The sequence below is a fragment of the Zalophus californianus genome, chromosome 4, assembly GCF_009762305.2.
Source record: "Zalophus californianus isolate mZalCal1 chromosome 4, mZalCal1.pri.v2, whole genome shotgun sequence".
NCBI lineage: Eukaryota > Metazoa > Chordata > Mammalia > Carnivora > Otariidae > Zalophus > Zalophus californianus.
In genome coordinates this window covers 101,655,179-101,677,521 of record NC_045598.1, presented here as the reverse complement: position 1 = coordinate 101,677,521, position 22,343 = coordinate 101,655,179, and the positions used below count along the sequence as shown (strand labels likewise).

The 22,343-nt window shown below is 40.4% G+C and overlaps 1 protein-coding gene across 12 annotated transcripts in view; it reads right to left on the bottom strand.

Annotated features, from left to right (window-relative positions):
• The window catches only part of LOC113911597 (phosphodiesterase 4D interacting protein), a 214,979-nt gene that overhangs the window by 64,297 nt on the left and 128,339 nt on the right, over positions 1-22,343 (bottom strand). For 6 of the 12 annotated variants that reach the window (XM_027574401.2, XM_035727313.1, XM_027574414.2 and 3 more), the window contains 9 exons: positions 9,447-9,578; positions 8,365-8,484; positions 7,851-7,943; positions 7,498-7,710; positions 6,481-6,639; positions 5,477-5,590; positions 5,155-5,292; positions 4,085-4,264; positions 2,597-2,791 (listed from right to left, as the gene is read on the bottom strand). In XM_027574401.2, the coding sequence (XP_027430202.2) occupies positions 2,597-2,791; positions 4,085-4,264; positions 5,155-5,292; positions 5,477-5,590; positions 6,481-6,639; positions 7,498-7,710; positions 7,851-7,943; positions 8,365-8,484; positions 9,447-9,578 (1,344 nt within the window). Of the gene's footprint in view, positions 1-2,596; positions 2,792-4,084; positions 4,265-5,154; positions 5,293-5,476; positions 5,591-6,480; positions 6,640-7,497; positions 7,711-7,823; positions 7,944-8,364; positions 8,485-9,446; positions 9,579-16,512; positions 18,301-22,343 lie in introns of those variants that run through there. The other 6 variants (XM_027574357.2, XM_027574382.2, XM_027574338.2 and 3 more) reach the window with 2 other exon arrangements.

Sequence of the window (22,343 nt, the reverse complement as noted above, 5' to 3'; positions counted from 1 at the left end):
ATCAAACAACCTGAAACTGGCTCTGCCAGAACTCGATCAGGCAGAGGTATTAAGATTCTGGTTTGAAGTGGGATAGCAGATGTCCTTTACCCTGGGATACCTGTGCCTTTGGGCTGGATGTTCTTTACCCAAACATTCGTTTGGTTTGCGCCCTTTACATCTTTGCCTGCTGATACCTTATCGGATTGGCCTCCTCTGTATATCCTATCTAAAACAGCCATCTTTTCTCTACTCCCAGTTCTCTTTGTCCTGCTAAGTGTTTACAATGCACTTACCATTATCTGATATATGTGCATTGTCTATCAACTGGATGTAAGTTTCCTAAGGGCAGGTTCTATGATGTTTTCTTCAGCGCTGAATCACAAGCACCCAGAACAGTGTCTGGCACATAGTAGGCACTCAATGCATATTTATTGAATGAATCAATTACACGGAAACATTTTTATCAGACCATACAATCATGAGAATCTGAACCTCAAAACCACCAAACCCAGTTTATTTAATTTCAAATCCCAGTTTTCTAAGACAGATGATGGCACAATTAGGAAAAGATCTAGAACATTGTTTGTAACCATTACCACATAGGAAGTCTGCATTTAATCAGAAAATGTGGAAACAATAAACTCAGACTAAAATTACTGGGGATAAAAGATGATGAATCAGTACTGTATTAGCTGTATCAGCATCAACTGGGGACAATTACTACTGTTTTAATGAGAAACTGAGCTCTTGTCATAATTTCTAAGGTAAATAAAAGAATAACCTTACATTTTTAGTAAGTAAATTTTGGGATCTTCAAGGATTTGGACATAACCATCTTAGAGGTTAACACTACATTATTAGTTTGCCTGAATAAAAATCTGCAGAAGTTACTATGGGAAAAAACATAATAAATAACATACAAGATCTCTTCTGTATATGTATATATGATCTATCTGGCTTGGTTTTCTTTTTCTAGCAGTGTTGTTTTTAGCAATGGTTCTCCAACGTGGCTTGTGGACCGGCAGCATCACCATCACCTGAAAGCTTGTAAGAAATGCAAATTCTCGACTCCTATCTATACCTCCTAATTTCTGTCCCCAGGAGGAAGCCTGGGAATCTGTGTTTCTAAAGAGCAATCCAGGGGGAATTTCTCCTGCATATAAAATTTAAAAAGCAGATCTAGAATACAACCACTACTCTTTTTCTTGAGTTAAATCAATTTTTTGTAGTTTAGTCATCTGCTAGCTTCTACTTCTTTACTATCAGGAGTGTATAATATTTCTTTCTGAGGTGAAATAAACTAATTCAAGTTACAAAGGGGTTAAAAAGAACACTCATATAAAGACTTCTTTTAGCCTCCTGCCAAAGACTTAAATAATTCAGTGATTTTGTTAGGTCTTCTCTAGAAGCAATTTCTGCAGCTCATGGCAGAATGTTTCTAAGGAAATGTATATTCACTTCAGTGGGCCTAAGGATTAGAAAAGAGGATTATAACCATCCCATGATATAAGGAAGCATTAGAGAATATTATGGTCAAATAACAAAGGCAAATGAAAAGAATCTAGTCTACCCTGAAACTGGCTGGGGGGGGGGGATTGTGGGTGACTGGTCCCTGAAATGCAGCACACATCTCTAGGCTTGAAGAGAAAGATACCTGGGAATGAGCATAAATTAAAAATTGACTTTTGAGGGGCACCTGAGTGGCTCAGTCAGTTAAGTGTCTGTCTTTGGCTCAGGTCATGATCCTGGGGTAGTAGGATAGAGCTCCCAGCTCAGCAGGGAGTCTGCTTCTCCCTTTCCCTTTGCCCCTCCCCCAGCTCCTGCTCTCTCTCTAATAGATAAAATCTTAAAAAAAAGTAAAATCTCTTAAAAAAAATTGACTTTTGAAATACCTGTGTACCAGTATTGTAAGATTAATATATCCCATGTTACTATAAATTATTTATTCTCATCATGGCCTTTGAAAAAAACACAATCTTTTTCCCCTTAAGATAATTCAGATTTTAGGGGCGCCTGGGTGGCTCAGTTGGTTAAGCGACTGCCTTCAGCTCAGGTCATGATCCTAGAGTCCCGGGATCGAGTCCCACATCGGGCTCTCTGCTCAGCAGGGAGTCTGCTTCTCCCTCTGACCCTTCCCCCTCTCATGCTTGCTTGCTCTCTCTCATTCTCTCTCTCAAATAAATAAAATCTTAAAAAAACAAGATAATTCAGATTTTATAAGAATTAAGAAAAAATATGTCAAGTGTAAGTTTTCCCGTAACTTGGCTAAAAATAGAAAATATCACGAGTCTTAAGAATTTAGAATCAAAATCAAAACACTCCAGAACCCTGTATTCCCTTCTGTCAAAATTATCAGAATATTAAAGAAAGAAAATGTACAGAATGAAGTTAGTGGGTACGTGTGTTGTCTGGGCACCCTTCTCAATGCAAAGTGCCTAAAAATCTTGCATGCTCTGATGACAGATGTAAAACCGTAGTCTAGGTAACAGACTAAAGAACCCCTAACAGAATGGACTGCAAAATGACACACACATACACACTACAATGTTCAAACGCTCCCTATTCCCAGACTATAAATGCACTACACTCTTCTGGTCTCTGCATTAGTCCTTACTTGGCTCTCCTGCTCCCTGGTGCTCAGAGACTGAAGCAGGCCTTGAATCTCGATTTCATGTTCCACTGCTTGCTTGTTTCGATCGCTCAGCAGTTCCTGCAGCATCCTTTCCTTTCGCTGTAGGCGCCGGCACAGGTCCTCTGCTATCTCACTCTGTCCCGGTCCGAGCTTACAGAGCAACGTGGCACTAAGATCCTAACACAGAAGGGACACTGTAAGTTCTGGGGGTAAAGAATTCCCTCTACTACGTATCAAGGGGTTTATAAGAATCTGGGTTTTTTTCTTTAAATTTTTTTATTGTTATGTTAATCACTATACATTACATCATTAGTTTGTGATGTAGTGTTCCATGATTCATTGTTTGTGCATAACACCCAGTGCTCCACACAGAACGTGCCCTCTTTAAGAATCTGTTATAGAGGGGCGCCTGGGTGGCTCAGTCGTTAAGTATCTGCCTTTGGCTCAGGTCATGGTCCCAGGGTCCTGGGATTGAACCCTGCCCGCATCGGGCTCCCTGCTCCACGGGAAGCCTGTTTCTCCCTCGCCGCACTCCCCCTTGTTTGTTTCCCTCTCTGGTTGTGGCTCTGTCAAATAAATAAATAAAATCTTAAAAAAAAAAAAAGAATCTGTTATAGAAGAAAGAGCTATGAGATTCTGGAGAACAGGTATCATGTTTTATTCACTTTTGTTTCCCCAGATCTCGCACAGGCCGGGTACACAGAAGGCTGTAAGTACATGCTCAACGAATGAGCACTTAACAATACAGAAAAATACTTATAATGGCAACTTACATATTGTTTTCTGAAGTAGGCCCTTTCCTTATTTGCTCAGGGTACATAATAATCAATATTAGATGAGATGAATGGACATGCAGTCCATGTATTTATTTTCTCCCCAGTATAACTTTTGTAGGGGAAACACAAAATAATAAGCTCTAAAAGAATAATGAGCACTATATTTCTCAGCATGGTGATGAAGTTCCTACTTCTATACTGAGAGGTTGTAGATGGTGGTTAAAACTGTGGAACCACACTGCCTGGGCGGCTTACTGACGCTGTCACTTATTAACTATGTTACTTTGGACAAGTTATTTCATTTCAGAAGTCTGTTCCCTTGTCTGTAAATGAAGGATAATAATATATACCTCATAGACTTGTCAGGATTCAGTGAGTTAACATTCATCAAGCAATTATAACAATGCCTAACAAGCATAAGCACCATCACTAAATAAAGGTTAGCTATCACATTATAGGTGGATGTTTTAGTTCTCATTAATTCTCACATGATTTAATTGAGAAAGATAATTGTCACCTTGAGTTTAGAGGTAGAGGAAAAAAAGTCCCAGTGAAAGCCAATGACTCACCCAGGCACAGGATGGAATTTAAGACTTGGGTCACTGGCCCCCCAGACCTAAAGAGTCCCAATCCAAGACTGAGATTATATAATCACTAAACCAACTGCCACTAAACCAATTAGCTAAAGTCTTGCCTCCACTTCTTTGTTCCTGTCATGCAGAGATGTCTGTAACTGCTGAATGATACTTTCTTGTTCCTTCTGCCAATGGCTAAATTTGGTTTCCCTTTCTTCTTTCAGCCATTGGAGGTTTTGACAGGTGGCAGATAACTGCTCTACTTCCAGGCCTTTGGCCCTCAGGAGACTCTCCATACTCTACAGTAACAGAGAAAGCAATGCAAGTCAAAGGACCACCCCACACTCCCCAGGATAAATAAGAAACTTGATCCACCTTCAAATTATCTCCTAAAGTATCAATTTTTTGCAAAAGGAGAAAACTTAGTAACTAATCTAACAATGCCATACTAATCTTTTCTTTGGTTTTAGAAACTCTCATCTAATTTGTTTAGAGAAATAAAAATGAAGTATTTTTGAGGAGGCAGGCTGTACTACACAGGAAGTGAAGGACTTCTTTAAGAAGTGGAAGATGCCTAAATATATAAGCTCTAAAATACATATCCAAAAACAGCCCACAGTAAATATTAATAATCAAGTGTTCTGTGGCTATACAAGGATATGCATGTAATATTAATGAGAAAACAACAGTATAACAGTCGTATCCTGGCAATGCTTATGTAAAAGTATACAGATATTGACAAGGATTAGAAACAAATCAGGTGCGCCTGGGTGGCTCAGTCATTAAGCGTCTGCCTTCAGCTCAGGTCATGATCCCAGGGTCCCGGGATCGAGCCCCACATCGGACTCCCTGCTCAGCGGGAAGCCTGCTTCTCCCTCTCCCTCTGCTTGCTGCTCCCCCTACTTGTGCTCTCTCTCTGTGAAATAAATAAAGAAAATCTTAAAAAAAAAATCAGAAAGGATAGCTAGAAATCCATATTCACTACTTCCCCCTACAAAGTCCACAGCAGAAGTACTAACATTTCTCACTTCCTAATCTACAATGATGATAACTATTTTTGTTATTTTCATATTTCTTTTTCTTATAAAGCAAATACCTTGGTTTTCAGAAAATGAAAGAAAGGGTTGATGCTTCAGGCTTAGCATCCAAGTGGGAGAGAGCTATCAACCATGGCAGACTGTGCTCTTACCTGCATGGTAGCTTCATTAGAGGAGAGAATACCACGCAATCTCTCTAAGTCATGATCTCGTTCTCGCACGGCGAGATGAAGTTGACGCAGTTCTTTTTCCTTCTCTTCCAGAGTGGAGAACTTTTCATCTATAGCCCGCTGCAAGGAAAGTAAGGATCCTAAAGCTCCTTAGGATTCACTATTGTGATCACACTTATTCAATAAAAATATAAAGGAAGGGAAGACCAACTCCAAAAGGTAGCATATTAAGTAGACACATATTTCCAAGTACCTATGTGAACAGAACAATCCATAGTGCTGTAAACAAAACTAAGTTGCGTACCTCTAGAGCAACATCTCGATCTTGTATTCTCTGCCGAAGTTTCTCAAGCAACATTTCATCTGCTTCAAGGGTTTTGTCTGACTTATCTCGATATTGCAGGAGCTCCCGAAATTCCTAATGAGACCAAAAGATATTTCCCTTTATTTGTTTATCCAATATGCATCGAATTCCTACACTTTGCTAAACAATTTGTTATTCATGATAAAAAAACAAAATGTTATCACTCTCAAGGAAAACACAGGTTAACAGAGATAACAGAAGACATACAAATTGTTATTGTACACATGTGTATACGTGTGTGTGTGTGTACACATTATATATACATGGGTGTGTATGTCTGCATAGCTAGCTAGCTACTAGTGGAATACAGGATGCACTGTCTAAATCTCCCTGAAGGTGTCACTAAAGATCTCACAAAAGAGGTTACATTTGCTCTGAGTCTTACAGTACTGGGAGTTTCCCAAGTGAAGAGCACGTGGAGGTATTTCTATCAGAGAGAAAATGTATGCACAATACATGCACACTATGAAAAAACTATGCTCATCAGAATGTAAGAGATTCAATAGGACTGAAACTTAGAGCAGGAGACTGATCACAGTCTTCTTCAGTGTTCCAAATTCTCCCTCCGACGTTCATTTTATCATGTAAGTAACTGGAAATTTCTATACAGATGTCTTCACCTACTAGACTGAGAACAGTGGTCATATCTTCTGTCTTCCCAGCACTAGCATAGTATCTGGTTCACAGAGGTGTTTAATAACTACTTGCTAAATATTTATTGCTTAAGTCTTTCAGGTCTGTATTTATTATTTCCTACACTTGCTGGTTAGCATTGTGGTTCATGAATTGTACTTTCTACTTATTTTGAATCCTCCTGGTTCCCACCTCTCAATGTTCTACATGTAACGGGTACTCAACACAGGTGGACTAATCTGAGATTACATGAACAGAACTTTCAGAGCTCTGTGAGCCCAGTTTCAGTTAAAATCATTATGTAGACTCACCTGAAGCAGCTGCTCTTTGTGACTCAGACTGTGGTTTAGGTGCTGAATGTGTTGATCATGGGTTCTAATCTCGTTGTGTCTTTCAGTCTCCAGGGTACGAAGCTGTTGGCTTTTACTCTGCAATTCTCCTTGGAGCTGCTGCAAGGCTTTTCGTAATTCCTGAATTAAACAGATTCCCTTTTTCAAACAATCTAAAATTTTCACCTGGTTAGTAGTGAGGCCTTAAAACTTTCAAGGCATACAGAATAAAATATAAAGTAGCAGGAAAGTGCCATTCTTACAATTCCTTTGGAAATATTATACATGAACCAAACAGGATATGGGAAATTGTGGGAACTGTGAATGGCAGTAAGATGTAAATTTCATATTATATAGTTCAATACTTACTCTCTAGTTTAAAAATGATAGCTCTATATAACTACTAAGAACTCTGTCCCACTGTAACCCTGGATAAGCTCAAGGACAGAATATGTCTATCATCCTTTCACATCTTAAAAAAAAAAAATGACAGCATATGCTCTAATGTAACAAGATAAAGGAACCACCTAAGAATTTTTTTTTAAAGATGTGGCTAATTGTGCATGCCATTCCTTTGAGTTGGGTTATTGGTTCCCACTATTCTGTCTTGCTAATCTTTACCCACCCTTCAAGAAGAACCCCAGATAGCTCCTCCTCCATGAAGCTTTCCCTGCCTCCCTTCCTCAACCCCTCCTATATATTCCAATAGGACCCAAACATACTTCCTTTACCTCATTTCAGTATTTACACTAAAATTCTGTTTATGTGACTGTCTCATACTAAACTACAAGTAACTTAAGAGAAGAGAGCCTGTGAGACTGACTCCTGTATTTCCAGAACACAGCCCAGTCTCTGGCACATGATATGAGGGCAATAAATGTCAAACTGAATTACTCTGATTAAGCAAGTGACTCAAGGATTCAACACAAACTGTCCTGATAAAAAGTTATTATCAGGGCAAAGTCAGCATCTCTGGCCACAGAACAACTGCCAATTTACCTGGTTATGTTTCCAAGATGCCTCTTTCTGCTGTTCTCTTTCTTGGGCAGCAGCCTCTACAAATTGCACACATCGTTTGGCATCAGCCAGTTGGCGTTCTTTTTGACGTACTACCCTCTGGAGTTTCTGTATTTCAAGCTGGCTGTAGAACAAAGCACTCTGAAGATCAAGCAGAGCCACCTGCTGCTGAGCTGGGGACGTACCCTCTGAGTTCTGAAAAAAGAGGAAAAACCACAATCACAAGGTGGGCAAGCACCAAGCAGCTGAGAAGACCAACAAAAGCAAAACTGTGACTGAACGTGGCACTTCCTCAACTGGAGTCTCGCCTCCTGTCCTATGCGACCCTCACATACATGAAGTTGTCCAAGCTGGCTTTGGTGCAGCATTTCTCGAAGCTTTGCCATTGTGTCATTTTGACCTTCAATCACCTGGTACAACTCCTCGGTCTGAAAATGAGACGGGGAGTACCGAACATATTAGTAAACTAAAAATAAATTCCGTTCTCACCTGTACAGATTTTAGAAATACCAATTTAAAGATTTTTTATTTATCTGACAGAGAGAGACACAGCAAGAGAGGGAACACAAGCAGGGGGAGTGGGAGAGGGAGAAGCAGACTTCCCGCAGAGCACGGACCCCGATGCGGGGCTCGATCCCAGGACTCTGGGATCATGACCTGAGCCGAAGGCAGACGCTTAACTGACTGAGCCACCCAGGCGCCCCTAGAAATACCAACTTAGATTACACTACGATTTCTCTAGGCTAACATCTGTTAGTCTGACGATCTGTTTCTACAAAATATAGAATACGTGTCTACTTTGATGGAACAAATCATTTCCTCACAGGTCCCTGACTACCAAATATTTACCTCATTTTCCCTGCTCTTCAGAGTTTCCTTGAGGCTTTGAATTGTACCGTCTTGCTTCTGAGATGACTCCTGAGCAGATTTGAGTTCACAGCTCATTTCATTCAGTTTCTCTTGAAGAATCTGAATTCGGCAAAGAAAAACAGGTCAATTTCTTTTAACCTCTAAATCAACTAGAAAGTCCTTCCTCAAATCTAGGTTTAAAGGATTTCCTAGAGAATATTACCGTGTTAATTTTTCCCCACATGTAGTAACCATTAAAGCCCTAAATCACTCATTAAGACAAAGTAGCAGGAAATATGAAATACTTCATTCAATATTCAACTGCTTCAATTCTCATGTACTGTGCTTTCTCTGTAATGGGCAGCTGTACTGGGCACTTGTCCACATGAATCACTGTGGATTCTATTTTTTTTTTTTTTTGAGAAAGAGAGAGTGCATGCGCACGTGCACACTTGCAGACTTGGGGTGGGAGTAGGGGCAGGGAGAGAATCTTAAGCAGGCTACTGCCCTGCACAGAGCCAATTGCGGGCGTCGATCTCACCACTCTGAGATCATGACCTGAGCTGAAATCAAGAGCCAGACGCTTAACTTACTGAGCCACCCAGGTGCCCCTCACTGTGGATCCTTTATACAAAGACCAAGGAGTTCTGTTATCTCGGACAGGACGGAACACTACAAGAGTACATCAGGCCAGAAGCTCAACATTCAAACTGTGGGCACTGATAAAATTTTCTTCTAAGCAAATGTTAGACACCTTGGGCTCTAAAGGGGTAAGAAGTTAAGCTAAAATCAAAAGCATAAACCTCCTATCTTGGTGCCTTATAGAGTTAAAGACTACATTCAAGTTTTAATTACAGATCTAAAAGGCACCAGAAATTCTGATCTGTGCACAGCAGGCTAAAATCTTGATGAGAGATAAAGAAAGGAAAGAACTACATTTTTAATCAAAAATATTCCTTAGAGCAACAGGAATACACAGTATCCATCTCCCAAGTCCTACGCAGAGAGGTTAAGAGCCTCAGCTAGAGCCAGTCACAACCTCAGGAAGCCCTGTGATCTCCAAGGGCCTGGACTGATCATACCTTGTTGGTGGCCTCCATTTGCTGGATTTTTTCCTGGAGTTCTGCCAAGTGGGAATCAGATACAGACTGCTGAGTTATAATGGTCTCATCTGAATTCAGCTTTTGTTGTTTGAGTAACTCTTCAGTCACAGGCTTGGAAGAAGCAGCAAGAGAAGTAAGTTGAGTTAAATGTAGCCAACAATAAATTTTATCTTCAAATGTCTCTGGCATCTTTTGGCAGAGACTTAGAAAACCAAAATTGTTACACCGATTATCAGTACAAATTCCTGAAGACAGTTCTGTTCCTTATTGAGTACTGATTTACTTCCCCCCTTATGATACCCCCCTGCTCCCCTTCCTATCTTTCCCTGTGAACTCACACAAACACTACATATTCAGTTAAAGCAAATAATTCATAGTTTAAACAGAATTGAAGATTGAAAAAAGGAAATGCTTAAGATGACCAAATATGCATTTTATCCTATTTCTAATCAGGGAATTCAATAATCAAACCTCTACCAGCCCTTAGAGCTAGAAAAGGTACATTTCGACTATGCCCGTTCACATAACTGGAAAAATGGGCAGATTTTGAATATGGACTATACAGTATATTTTATCAATACCGTACTTCCTCAATTTGGTAATTATACTGTAGTTATGTAAGAGATGTTCTTGTCTTTAGGAAACATATGCTTATTTAGTATATAGACTCATAATATCTGCAACTAATTCTTAGATGGTTCAGGAATAAAGAAAATAATGTGTCTATACAGACAGTGGGAGTGAAACAGCAAATGTAGCAAAATATCAGTAATTGGTGAATCTGGATAAATGCTAGCAATCTGTGAATCTGGGAGTTCCTTGTATTTGTCTCATGACTTTTCTATAGATTAAAAATGATTTTGAAATAAAAAGTAAAAAAAATTAAAAATAAATTTCAAAATCCATAATGGTCTGGGAAGGAGGTATGTTTATAGGAATATCAAGTCACCAAAAAGATTCAGGAGGAAAAAAAACACATATTGTTTATATAATGTAACAATAAATCAGGCTAAGATAAACCTACCGAACTGGACCTAACATTCATTATGAGCTAAGGGTACTAAAATAAAACTGTAGGAATTCACTGTGGCATTAAAATCCATCTCCTTTCTCCCTGACCCTTCCTACTCACCCCCCACACCCATTCCAATTAGGAAAAATATAAATCCATTAGGAAGGGAAAAAGGCAACTGCTGTTCATTTTCCCTTTCCCTCACACTTTCAAACTCTGACTACCACCTTCTAGGCAGTGGGATTAGAGCTTCCCTTAATGCCTTCCTGCCAACAACTGACTGAAAGTATAAAGCTTTCAGAAAAAAAAAAGTTTTTTATTCTTCCAATGCTATTTATCAATTTTTTAAAACATCTGTTAAGTATCATAATATGCAAAGCACTGTGGGAGTTGGGAGTGAGGAGCCATATAATAAAGGAATAAGGAAATACACAAAATACCAGATAGTGACACACCCTATGTTGTAAAACAGAAAAGCATTATAGAGTGGCAAAGTTACTGTAAGTTGGTTGACCAGTTACTTTGAACTGGTTAAATGGAGACCTGCAGGACAGAAAGCCAATCCTGTAGAACAATCTAGGCAGAAGGAACAGCTAATGAAAAAGGCTTACAGTGGCTATGAGCCCAGGACAGAAAGGTCTATGTGGTTAGAGTAGCACTTTCCAACAGAAATATAATGTGAGCCATGTATGCAAATTTAAAATTTTGTAGTACCTTCATTGACTAAAGTAAAAAACAGATGAACTCAATTTCAATAAAATACTGTATCTGAGCCAATATATTATATCCAAAGAATTATCATAGATAAAAATTATCAACCAAGTATTTTACTTTCCTTCATACTCAGTCTCTGAAATTCGGGGTGTACTTTATACACACAGCATATCTCAATTCAGGCCAGCCGCATTTCAAGTGTTCAACAGCCACATAAGCCTGGGGGCTACCTTGCTGCCTAGCACAGGGCTAAGGCCTACTGAGCACCGACAAGAGGAAGCCAGGGGCCAGGTCATTCAGAGCTTCTACAGCAGGGTTAAAGAAGCTGGAGTGCATTCTCATTGAAATGAGAATGGACTGCAGTGTTTTTAAAAAAGAAAAGTAATGCAATTGTATTTATATTTTAAAAAGATCACTATAGCTGTGGTGATTGGACTGGGGAGGCCAGTAGGAGCAGGGAGACCACACAGGAGACTGCTTCAGTACTGTAGGTGAAAGAGAACAGTGGCTGGGATGATAGTGGTAGGAATGGAGGGGGAGAGAAATAGATCTATTTGGACATGTTCTGAAAGGGGAGTCAACAGGGCTGGAGAGGGAGAAAGAGAAAAGAAGCAAAGATGACTCCTAGAAAAACTGAGATATTTGTTGCTGTGGGTATAACAGGCAGCCTTGCCCTGAAGCACTGTGAATTATGTCACGCCATGGGAGAAGTAACTGTATGAACAGATATTCACAACAATTCTAACTGATAAAGAAATAATTTTATCATTTATTTAATGATAAAACATTCTCTACAAAACTCGGCTTCTCAGTTCCTCACTGTAAAACACCTTTCCAGTGAAATCTATTATAAATATGTTTCAAATTTAAACCATAACAAGCAGAATTCAAGAAAATAGCTTCAAGTTTAAAATGGCAGGGAAGGTGGTCCTATTTATCCACTTTATTTAAAAGACTTTATTTGAGAGAGAGAGAGAGAGAGAGAGAGAGCGGAAGCACAGAGGTAGGGTGGGAAGGAGAAGCAGACTCCCCACTGGCAGAGAGTCTGATTGTGGGGCTTGATCCCAGGACCCTGAGATCATGACCTGAGCCAAAGGCAGACACCCAATGGACTGAGCCACCCAGATGCCCCTATTCACTTTATTTTTTTTTTTTAAGATTTTATTTATTTAATTGACAGAGAGAGAGAGACAGCGAGAGAGGGAACACAAGCAGGGGGGGTGGGAGAGGGAGAAGCAGGCTTCCCACAGAGCAGGGAGCCCGATGCGGGGCTCGATCCCAGGACCCCGGGATCATGACCTGAGCCGAAGGCAGTCGCTTAACCAACTGAGCCACCCAGGCGCCCCAACCCCTATTCACTTTAAACCAAAGAATCTCAGAATTGTGAAGGAAACTTTATAAACTATCTGGTCTAATCCCATCGTACATTGGAAGAAACGGAGACTTAGAGAAGATAAGGAATGTCTGAAGCTACACAGGAAATCAGGAAAAGGGTCCAGTTAAACCAGATGCACTGAAGCTGGGAATTTATCTTTCAATCTCTATAAACCCACTGGCTACCATATTGCCTGGAATGTTGTAGGGACTAAAAGTTTCTGTTTAATAAGAGAAGAACAAAAAAAAACACAAATAAAAACAGGCCTGTCTCCTAATGCCCAGTCCAATGCTCTAATCCTTCGGTGGCTCTTTAGAAATAAGACCAGATCGATAGATATTTAACAAAGACATTTCAACGGCAACTTTAAACCCAAAGAATGCCACAGAACAGTACATGACGAATGTGATTTAATCTGAACCCATCTTGGCATTAATAATTGCAGGAAATCTCTAAATCTGTAAATGTAATGTACTGACCTAAAGGCTGGAAGATGTCTGTTTCGTTTTTATTTATAACACTTTATTATTGAACATCTCAGAAAAATGTCCTTTCAGACAGCGGTGTGTCTGCCAAAAGACCACTTAGCAAAGTCCCCTGAGTTAATGGCTCAGAATGAATTCTTGAGAAATATCAAGTACATAAACCAATATCTCCTAAGACAATTTTATAAAACCTGAAATCAGTAATACTCAATTTGGCTGAATCAGTGTTAATTGCCAGACTATATATAGGTTACTAAAATCATGTTAACCATACTAATGTAATTTTAAATTAAACTGTCTTTGACTCATTTAGGACAAAAGCTTCCCAGCATCAGAAAAGAGAATTGCTTCCAGGCCTGATGTTGCATAAAATAAGACCTTTAGCCTAAAAAGGCAGTTATTTAGATCTGTGTTAACAGCATTTTTCTTGGCACCTCCTAGTCCTCACAATAGCCAAGTCTTAGATCTGGAACTGCTGTGGTTTTCTATCCTATTGTTAATAATGGGAGATACAAAAGGGCTATCAACTAGCATAAAATTAAAGGCCTAATCTTTGAGCAGCATCTAATGCCTACACCTTCCAAAGGGCCTGATCTAGGTTATGTAGCTAAACTGTGAGAGGGATAAATACTCCATAGCCACACAGGGGCAGACCCTGGTGTTGCAAGGTTTAGAGCAAAGATCTCTTGCTCTGTGAATTTAGATAGAAAAGGAAATTGCACATGAGCCAGAGCTGAATTGATGTTTACTAAGTGACCACACCCCTCCTATCATCTCTTCTAGTTCAGGGCCACACAATAAAGGAAATTACCAACTAGCATAAGGCTTCAATCTCTTTCTGTAGATATTTAAACTACCTTGGGTTTTCAAGCGTAAATTCTGTGGAAAGCAAATAAGTCAATTTGCATAATGCCAGAAAATTAGTAAGCAGGAGTACTGCACTGTTGCTATTTTTCTTTAATATAGAAGGAGCGCCTGGGTGGCTCAGTCGTTAAGCATCTGCCTTCGGCTCAGGTCATGATCCCAGGGTCCTGGGATGGAGCCCCGAATCAAGCACCGCATCGGGCTCCCTGCTCAGCTGGGAGCCTGCTTCTCGCTCTCCCTCTGCTGCTCCCCCTGCTTGTGCTCTCTCTCTGTGAAATAAATAAAATTTTAAAAAAAGAAAGAAGAGAAAGAAAAAAGCAATCAGAAGGAACTCTGATGATGACATTTAATAGTGTATAGAATAGGTACGTGGAGGATTAAACAAAGGAATCAAAATGACCTTACAGAACAATCTTGCTCTTTAGGATGGGAGCTGTTCTTTGTATTTGTAGTAGAATTTAACTAAAGAAAAAATTTTTTCTTTCATGGTTTTTTCTTTCTACAACCTAAAAACATAAGTACCAAACTAATTTACATTGATTTCTACTCTTTCCACATTTATTCAGAGAAACAGACAAAAACCAGTCTGCCTTTGTCCCAGTTAGCTCTGTTCGGACATAAACCACAACAGGCCCTAAGGAGCTTAAAAGTCAACCAGATTTTAACAACAGATCAGAGACCCCTAATACAGATTTTATTTACAAACACCCTGAGCCCAATTTAATCTATATCCCCCCACATCCTTAATTACTGGAGAAAGTGGCACAGCAATTAAATGCCATTATTCTTTAAGCTGAATGTTTTCTCCCTCCTCTCAATGTTTTATTACTCTACAAACAGTAAAAAGAATGTAAGCCAAGTGACAGCAGAAAGATTACACACTACAATTTAAAGGTCTATTTTTTCCAGTGTCCAAATGTAATGAAGCAAAGGAACCTGATCTAAAGGTACAGTTACTATAGTTTAAATGTGCTCATTAGGATGACAATTTTCTTCACTGACTCCCTAAAGAATCTCCTTGAAATCTTTAGGTTACAGAAAGAAGATTCTTTATTTAAAATATTATTTAATTCAATGTACATCAGGAAATGTGATTTCATATACAGAATAATAAAAAGGTTCTGGCTGAGAATGGTTAAGAATCTTTGACTCGCCTAAGTTATTTAAACCATGAGCTTTCCTCTAAACGGAAAGGCTGCATGAGACAGTCTTTAAAATCCTTCCCAATCATAAAATTTGTTGAGTCCAAGCACCAAATGATAGTATTTTTAATTAAGTGTGGAGAAACAAACTCTTGTTTTGCCTGTAATTTCCTAATTTTCCTTACCTTTCTACAATATTGGCCATATTTGAGGGGGAAAGGGGTTTATCTGCCATCTACCCTGTCCAGATTATCTGTAGATCCTAATATGAAAACACCATGTTTAATTTGTGACATCTATGTCTGGTTGCAGAAATACTGTTAAAACCCAAATTCAACTGTGAAGTTCCACTGAAAGAAAAGGAAGCAAAAGAAAAGAAGTATGGAGAATTAGGCATTCTAAACATTTTATACAAATGAAAACACAATTTAAAACTTTTTGTTATTTATCCTTTTTCATAATACCTCATATATGTTTCTGACAGTTTTATGTAAATTTAAAAATATTTCTCCCATTTTTCTGCTAAGTTCTAATAATCTGTATCAAGTAGAATATGCCAGATGTTTCACAAAGTTAAGTGAACTTAGCATTCACTGTTGCTGCAGAAACAAAATAGCACCTGTCAGGTCCCCATATATAGCTGAATTTAAAAGGTTGGTATGAAATCAACTGGGCAGAAATGAATAGCTCAAATTAAGATCAAGTGCCATCTTCTAGTCACTAAGAAATTCAAGAGTATAATGGAGGAAACCTTTCAAGAGGATGTCAAACATCCTCTTAACAGAGCTCTGTAGGCAAACTGGCTGTGAACAGTTTTTGCCTTAGTGTTTTAAATGACACTTGAATTCCCAGTTTCTTTTATGAGCAAGTCATTAGTCCTCAAATGACTTATTTATTATAAATATTGCCCAAAAAGTACAACACTTTGGTGGATTAATAGGTTTTCCCCAAATCTTTATCCTATGCCCTAATCAGTTGGAGACACACCTCTGGGATGAAACACTTGATGCTCTAGGGAGAACTAACTAGAGAACTCCCTCATGGACTGGGAGAAAACATCTATAAATCTAAAAATGAAAACAAAGCAAAAAAAGAAGGAGGTGGGAGACAGAAAAAGAGGCAAGAGGAAAGAGTTCTAGGGCCAGATATAAGATTAAATGTTTTTTTATAGGGTAAAAGTCAATTAAAAATGTCTTCTTGCCTAAAATTTCTGTGATTTTGATAATTAACAGAAGGCCAATGGATAATGTTACAAGGAGGACTGTGAAAAGCCAGTTAGTTGAGTGTGAATCACGTTTACTAAAATGAGACACAAGCAAAGGTGCCACAAAAATGGGCTCAGTGATTAGTTCTCTCAAGTGTAGAATATTAACCTTCACCTAGGCAGAAATCATGTGAAGCCTGAGGCCAGCTAACTATAATCAGAAAGGCACTATGTAGCCATTTTGTATACCTGGACCCGAAGTGGCAAATAATCTTCACAGAGATCATCCCACAGCTCCTGGAGGTCTGAAAGCTCCAAGGGATAACTCACAGGTGTCTTGTAAAGGGGTTTCAAAGGCTGGTTATGGAAACCGGAACTAACTCCATCTGTCATGATATGGCCAGGCCTGGCTCCAGGTGGGCTGGATTTCACTGGAATAGGAAGCTTGCTCCCTCGGGGACTCTGGATAGGCTTATAATCGAGACCTTTAATCATGTTAAGAGCTAGCTCCAGCTTGTGGTTACATATATGCTGTGGAGCCTGTTCATCTGAACAACAGTCACACTTTGCAAGTTCCTTTGCACTTCTCTCTGTTTCCTCATCCTTTTGTTGTGGAGGACTAGCCTGGACACTTGCATCCAAAGATTCCACAGAGGATCCTGGTGTCCCTTCCTCCATGCTTTCTCCATCTGGGGGTACCTTTGTACTTGGTAAATCCGATGGCCCAACCTCAGACAATGCTGGTTCTTCAGTGCAAATGCTGGTGGACCACCTAGAAGAAGGACCACACGAGATACTTCTGGCCACCTTTCGAGGCACCTTACAAATGGCTTCATAGTCAGAATCAGCGACCCGCAAGGCTGCACAACCACGGCATCTCCTGGGTCGGTTTCCAGGACCTTCCGAACCATGGCAGCTGTGTAGCTCCTGAATCTGATCCTCGTTTTCTACCCAACACTCAAACCCTGAATAGGCAAAGTCTTCCTGGAGCAGTGCAGAGTATCTTACATCGGGTAAGCCGGAAATGTCAACCGTCCCATTCCCCGCCTTGGTTTCCGTGCTGGAGTCATCGTTATTCTTACGATACATGCTAGCAATGCAGAACTTGAGGCGGTCCTTCTCCAGCAGCAGTTTTTGCAAACGCTCAATAGAAAGAGCTTCGATCCGGGCAATAACGGTGTCGAATCTATAGATACGATCAAGCATGAAAGCACACTTGCTGCAAGCAAATTCGGCTTTGCCATCGCGGGCGACATCCTTGCCCAGGACGTGCGAAAGCAGAACCTGGAGGTTGAGCTTAGATGCCGTGTGGAAGATCCAGCGCCGCTGGTTTCCACACAGCTCCCGGGCACAGATCCTGCAAATCTCCTTCATCTTCTCTCCTAGCGATTGCCGAGCTTCCCTGAGGCGGCTGCTTCTTGGTGTTCAATCACTGACGCTTCGCTGCGCTCCGTCTCCCGCCTCGGTGGCCTCCGGCCGGCATGGCACAGTCCGGTGGGGTCCCCACTCTGCAGGGGCGCACCTCCGCCACCCGCGCGCTGGCTCTGGGTACCAGAGTGGGCAGCCCCGCCCCTCGGGAAGGGGGCGGGCGTAGAAACGCCTTAGGGGGATGCTGAGTGACAGCAGCGCAGGCCACGCTCGAAACCTGCCCTGTCCCCTCCAGCTGTCTCTCCCGCCTGCCGCCGCGCCCCCAACGTCCTCCCTTCTAGCAGGCTGGGTTCGCGGTACACTAGCAGCAGCCTGCTGCTGACGCAAAAACTCGGAGATCGAGGATCAGATTTCAAGATGGCGCCAGCGCCTCGGCGCCTGCGGCCAGCGGCGGGTTCCTCTGGGAGCTGTAGTCCGGGAGGCCGCTCCCCGCTCTGCGCATGCGCGGTGGCGAGAGTGTTCCCCTCGCCCCAAATCGGGTCGCAGCTCCTCGCGGTGGAACCGAGACCTGGCTCCTTGTGGGTACCGGTGGACAGCAGGACGCGCGCTGGCCACTACCAGGCTCCTTTCATCTGCTAAGATTTCACCCAGCGAACGCACCAGTTCCCTAGTGGATCGTCCCTCCCGCCCTAACGGGATGACCCGAGGATCTGCGTGGGGAGGAGAAAGTTGAATCCCCTCCCCCTCTCTCCACGGCTAGTGCCACGTACTCTGGATAGAACAGCCTGGCAGCGCCACTAGGTACCGCTGCGCGCCGCCTCCCTCCCGCCAGCAGCCCCACCTCTTCTCCCTACCCAGTCGGGTGCCGGGATTAAAAGGCCCTGGGGCTGCAGCGGCGAGCGGGGAAACAGGGTTGGTAAACCAGAGGTGGTAGTTAGGACGGATTTTAAGAGGGTACATTCAACCTCTCCCTCGACAATTGGGAGTATCTAGAGAAGAGGACAAGTGTTTCTCTTCCTCGCAGTGCTGGGGGTGGGCGGTGGATTTAGCACTGCTGGACGATTTGCCCTTTTTTAGAAAAGAAAAGAGGACACAAAGCAGTCACCTGAGAAAGAGTCCGGCAAATACCACGTGAGCGCAGCTGGTTAACCAAGATTTTTAAAACAGGGGAAAATGGGTTTTTTCAAGAATGTAGACACCTGAGAGCAGATTACCATCATCAAATTCTCTTTCAGGTTCAGGTGGACTGCAGTCCCTGTTTTGGGGGTGGGGAGGGTACGCAAAGTTTAGAACAAAAGACATAGCTTCTTTGAGCAAGAGTACAGAGTGCCAGGGAGTACTGAGGTCTGCAGAATTAGGGCTGGACATTTCACTGACTACAGTTAAGTACCCTGTCTTATTCAACAATATACAGTTGTCACCCCATCCTTGGGTATAGAACTTAGAATGCACACAAACTGGGGGGAAGCTGGAGCTCTGAGTAGGAGGAATCCAGGTGTCAACTTCCATTTATAATAGAGAATCCTTCTTGGCTTGAGAGGCATGCAGACACCAGACAGGAAGTAAAACAGCCCCCCCCCCCCCCCCCCCCCCCCCCCCGGCAATCACCTGGAGTCCCCCCAGAGCAGGACATTTCCCAGTTACAAAAATGCTAAATTTCACTGGCTTGCCGTTGGGAGAGGTTAAGGCCAGCAACAGTCTGAAGTATTTCTCAACGTCATCTCTAGGACAGAGCCCATACTCCTAAGCAGGAAGACATTAAAATGCCTTCAATAAGAACCCAGAAAAAAACACCAAACTTCCTATGGAGAATTAAAAGAAATGATTTAGAAGTGTTTTAACAGTGCTTGGCTCATTGGATAATAGCTTATACTGTTATTTCAATATTATAATGGAATATTTTAAGATGATTTTAAAACTTTGTGGGGCTCTGCGCCCTTAAGATTGTATTGTTCTCTTATTTAATCACCAAAACAAAATCTTAGTAGCTCCATCTTGAGAGAAGAACAGTCCTTTGTATCTTTGGGTTTGGGAGGTTACAGAACTTTGCATATGTTATTTCACCTAAATATGCATGTTCTGGCCCTAAAACCAAGAATGTAAAATAGACTTCCAAGTAAAACTCACTACAGCTGCATTTTTGCCTGCCTCTAGGTATATGAACTTCAAAGTCAAAAGAAAGTAAACAATAATCTTTGAAATCTGTAGTGATCTATAGAGAGGCAAAGAGTTTCTGGACTCACCTATCAACAGACAGCGTCAGGACTATACCCTGCTGTACCCTGTCTGATGTGTAGTTCTAAAGAGCTGAAAGAACTCAAAAGGTCCATAGAAGTGCAAATTAAGTCCTCTTCCTCAATTGTCAATGCAAGCTGCATTTTCTTACTGGGGAAAAGGCTAATGAAATAAAGTAATTAATGAAACAAAGTGTTTTTCAGGAGCAAGTTAAATAATACTTTTTAGTATTCTCTATTCCTTAATAAGATTTTGCATCTGATTAATAGTTTCTAAACTTTAATGACAGTATATAGGTAGCTTGGTGTAGAAGTGCAAATGAGTATAAATGGAGAAAAAGTAGTTTTATCATTGAAGAATAGGTTCGCTAGATATAAGTAAAGATCAACATACAGAGAGAGCTATACATATCTAGGCTTCCAACAACAGATAGGAATAAATCACTCAACAATCACAGAACATTTGGAAATAGCACTCTACTCACTCCTAGAAAATATATTTTAAAAACATTATTTTGAAGTGTATAGTAAACTATTATAGTACTAGAACTGGTCCTAATATGATTATTTGGTATTACAGAATTTCATCCCAACTAAATTTCATCCCATCTAAAAGATCACTGGTGTATAGATAACAAAACTTGAACATAAAAATTAAAAAATAAAACTTACAGGGGCACCTGGATGGCTCAGTCGGTTAAGTATCTGACTTTGGCTCAGGTCATGATCTCAGGGTCCTGAGATAGAGCTGCACTGGGTTCCCTGCTCAGCGGGGAGTCTGCTCCCCCTCCCCTCTGCCCCTTCCCCTGCTCTTGCACACACTCTTTCTCTCCCTAAAATAAATGAATAAAACTTAAAAAAAAAAACTTAGAAAAATCAGGTGATAATAAATTCAGAACTTCATGGTCCTTATCAATATCACCTTGGTTAATATTTTGCATTTAGTTACTACTGGCTACCTATGGGGAGGGAAATAAAACTGGGGGTTGAATAGGAACATTTACTTTTTTTATATATATACTATGTGTCATTTGAATTTTTGGAAATAAATGTGTATTCATGTATTTAAATTTTTTTTAATTAGAAAATATTCAATAGTAAAAACTAAGACTTGTGCCAATTTAACACACTAATATCAGAGTCTAAGTGGTAACACTTAAACCTAAAATGAGAATTTTTTAATATATATGGTAACTACATGTATTACATATGTGGACAACTTATATAAACAAAGATTCAAAGGGGATATACAAGTTATTAAATAGTGATTATGTCTGAAGAGTGGAATTATGGATACTTGTTTTCTTCTTCCTTCATTTGTATTCTATAATTTTCTGTATTAAGCATGAATTGCTTTTGTGATAAGACAAAAAACTGTTATTAAGAAATAGGTAAGATAAACACATTTTGATATATTTATACAATACTAGTTGGCAATAAAAAAAAAATCTGATACCCACAACATGAATGAATCTCAAAAGCATGTTAAGTGAAACAAGCCGTATACAAGGCAGTACATTCTGTGTGATTCCTTTTAAGTCTACCAATGAGAAAAATTGAATCCACAGTGGTAGAAGTGCAGAAAGTGGTTATGAGGGATGACATAGGGTAAGAACTGGTTGCAGAGGAGCACAAAGGAATTTTCTGGGGTGATGAAAATGTTCTATATATTGTTTTCAGTGATGGTTACATGGATGTGTACAATTCTCCAAGTTCATTGAACTGAATGCTTAGATCTGTAGATTTTGTATATGTTAGAATAGTTCAATAAAAAATAAAAAGGAAATAAATATAAAATATGTATTACCCATAAACTTTTAATCTGAGAGTTTTTTTTGTAGTTAGGAATTAACCCCCACTTTATCATAAGAATAGCTTTGAAAATTGGGAAGATAAAATATGGCCTAGAAAAAATTCTAATAAAAGCCCAACTGCAAATTCAAAACTTTATAAATACTATCCATAGGGGCTTTGAAAAACATTTTATATGCATATGCACACCACACATACATGATTGAAGCAAGGCATGCCGATAAGGTAAGACTTGGCGCTTCTGATGGGCGCCTGGGTGGCTCAGCTGGTTGGGCGACTGCCTTCGGCTCAGGTCATGATGGAGTCCCGGGATCGAGTCCCGCATCGGGCTCCCTGCTCAGCGGGGAGTCTGCTTCTCCCTCTGACCCTCTTCCCTCTCGTGCTCTCTATCTCTCATTCTCTCTCTCAAATAAATAAATAAAATCTTAAAAAAAAAAAAGACTTGGCGCTTCTGAGATGATTTAGAATAGGATAATTACTTCTAACACTTATCAAAGTTACATTTTAAGGGAAAATTGGACTGAGAACAGGTTTCATAGTATGATAAGCTGTTACGAATTAAATTGTTAATTTTATATATCAGCAGTTTGACCTCAAAATGTGTTGATAAATGCATTCACAGCACTTATTAGCTATATGTACTAGTTAAATCATTTATATCTGGCC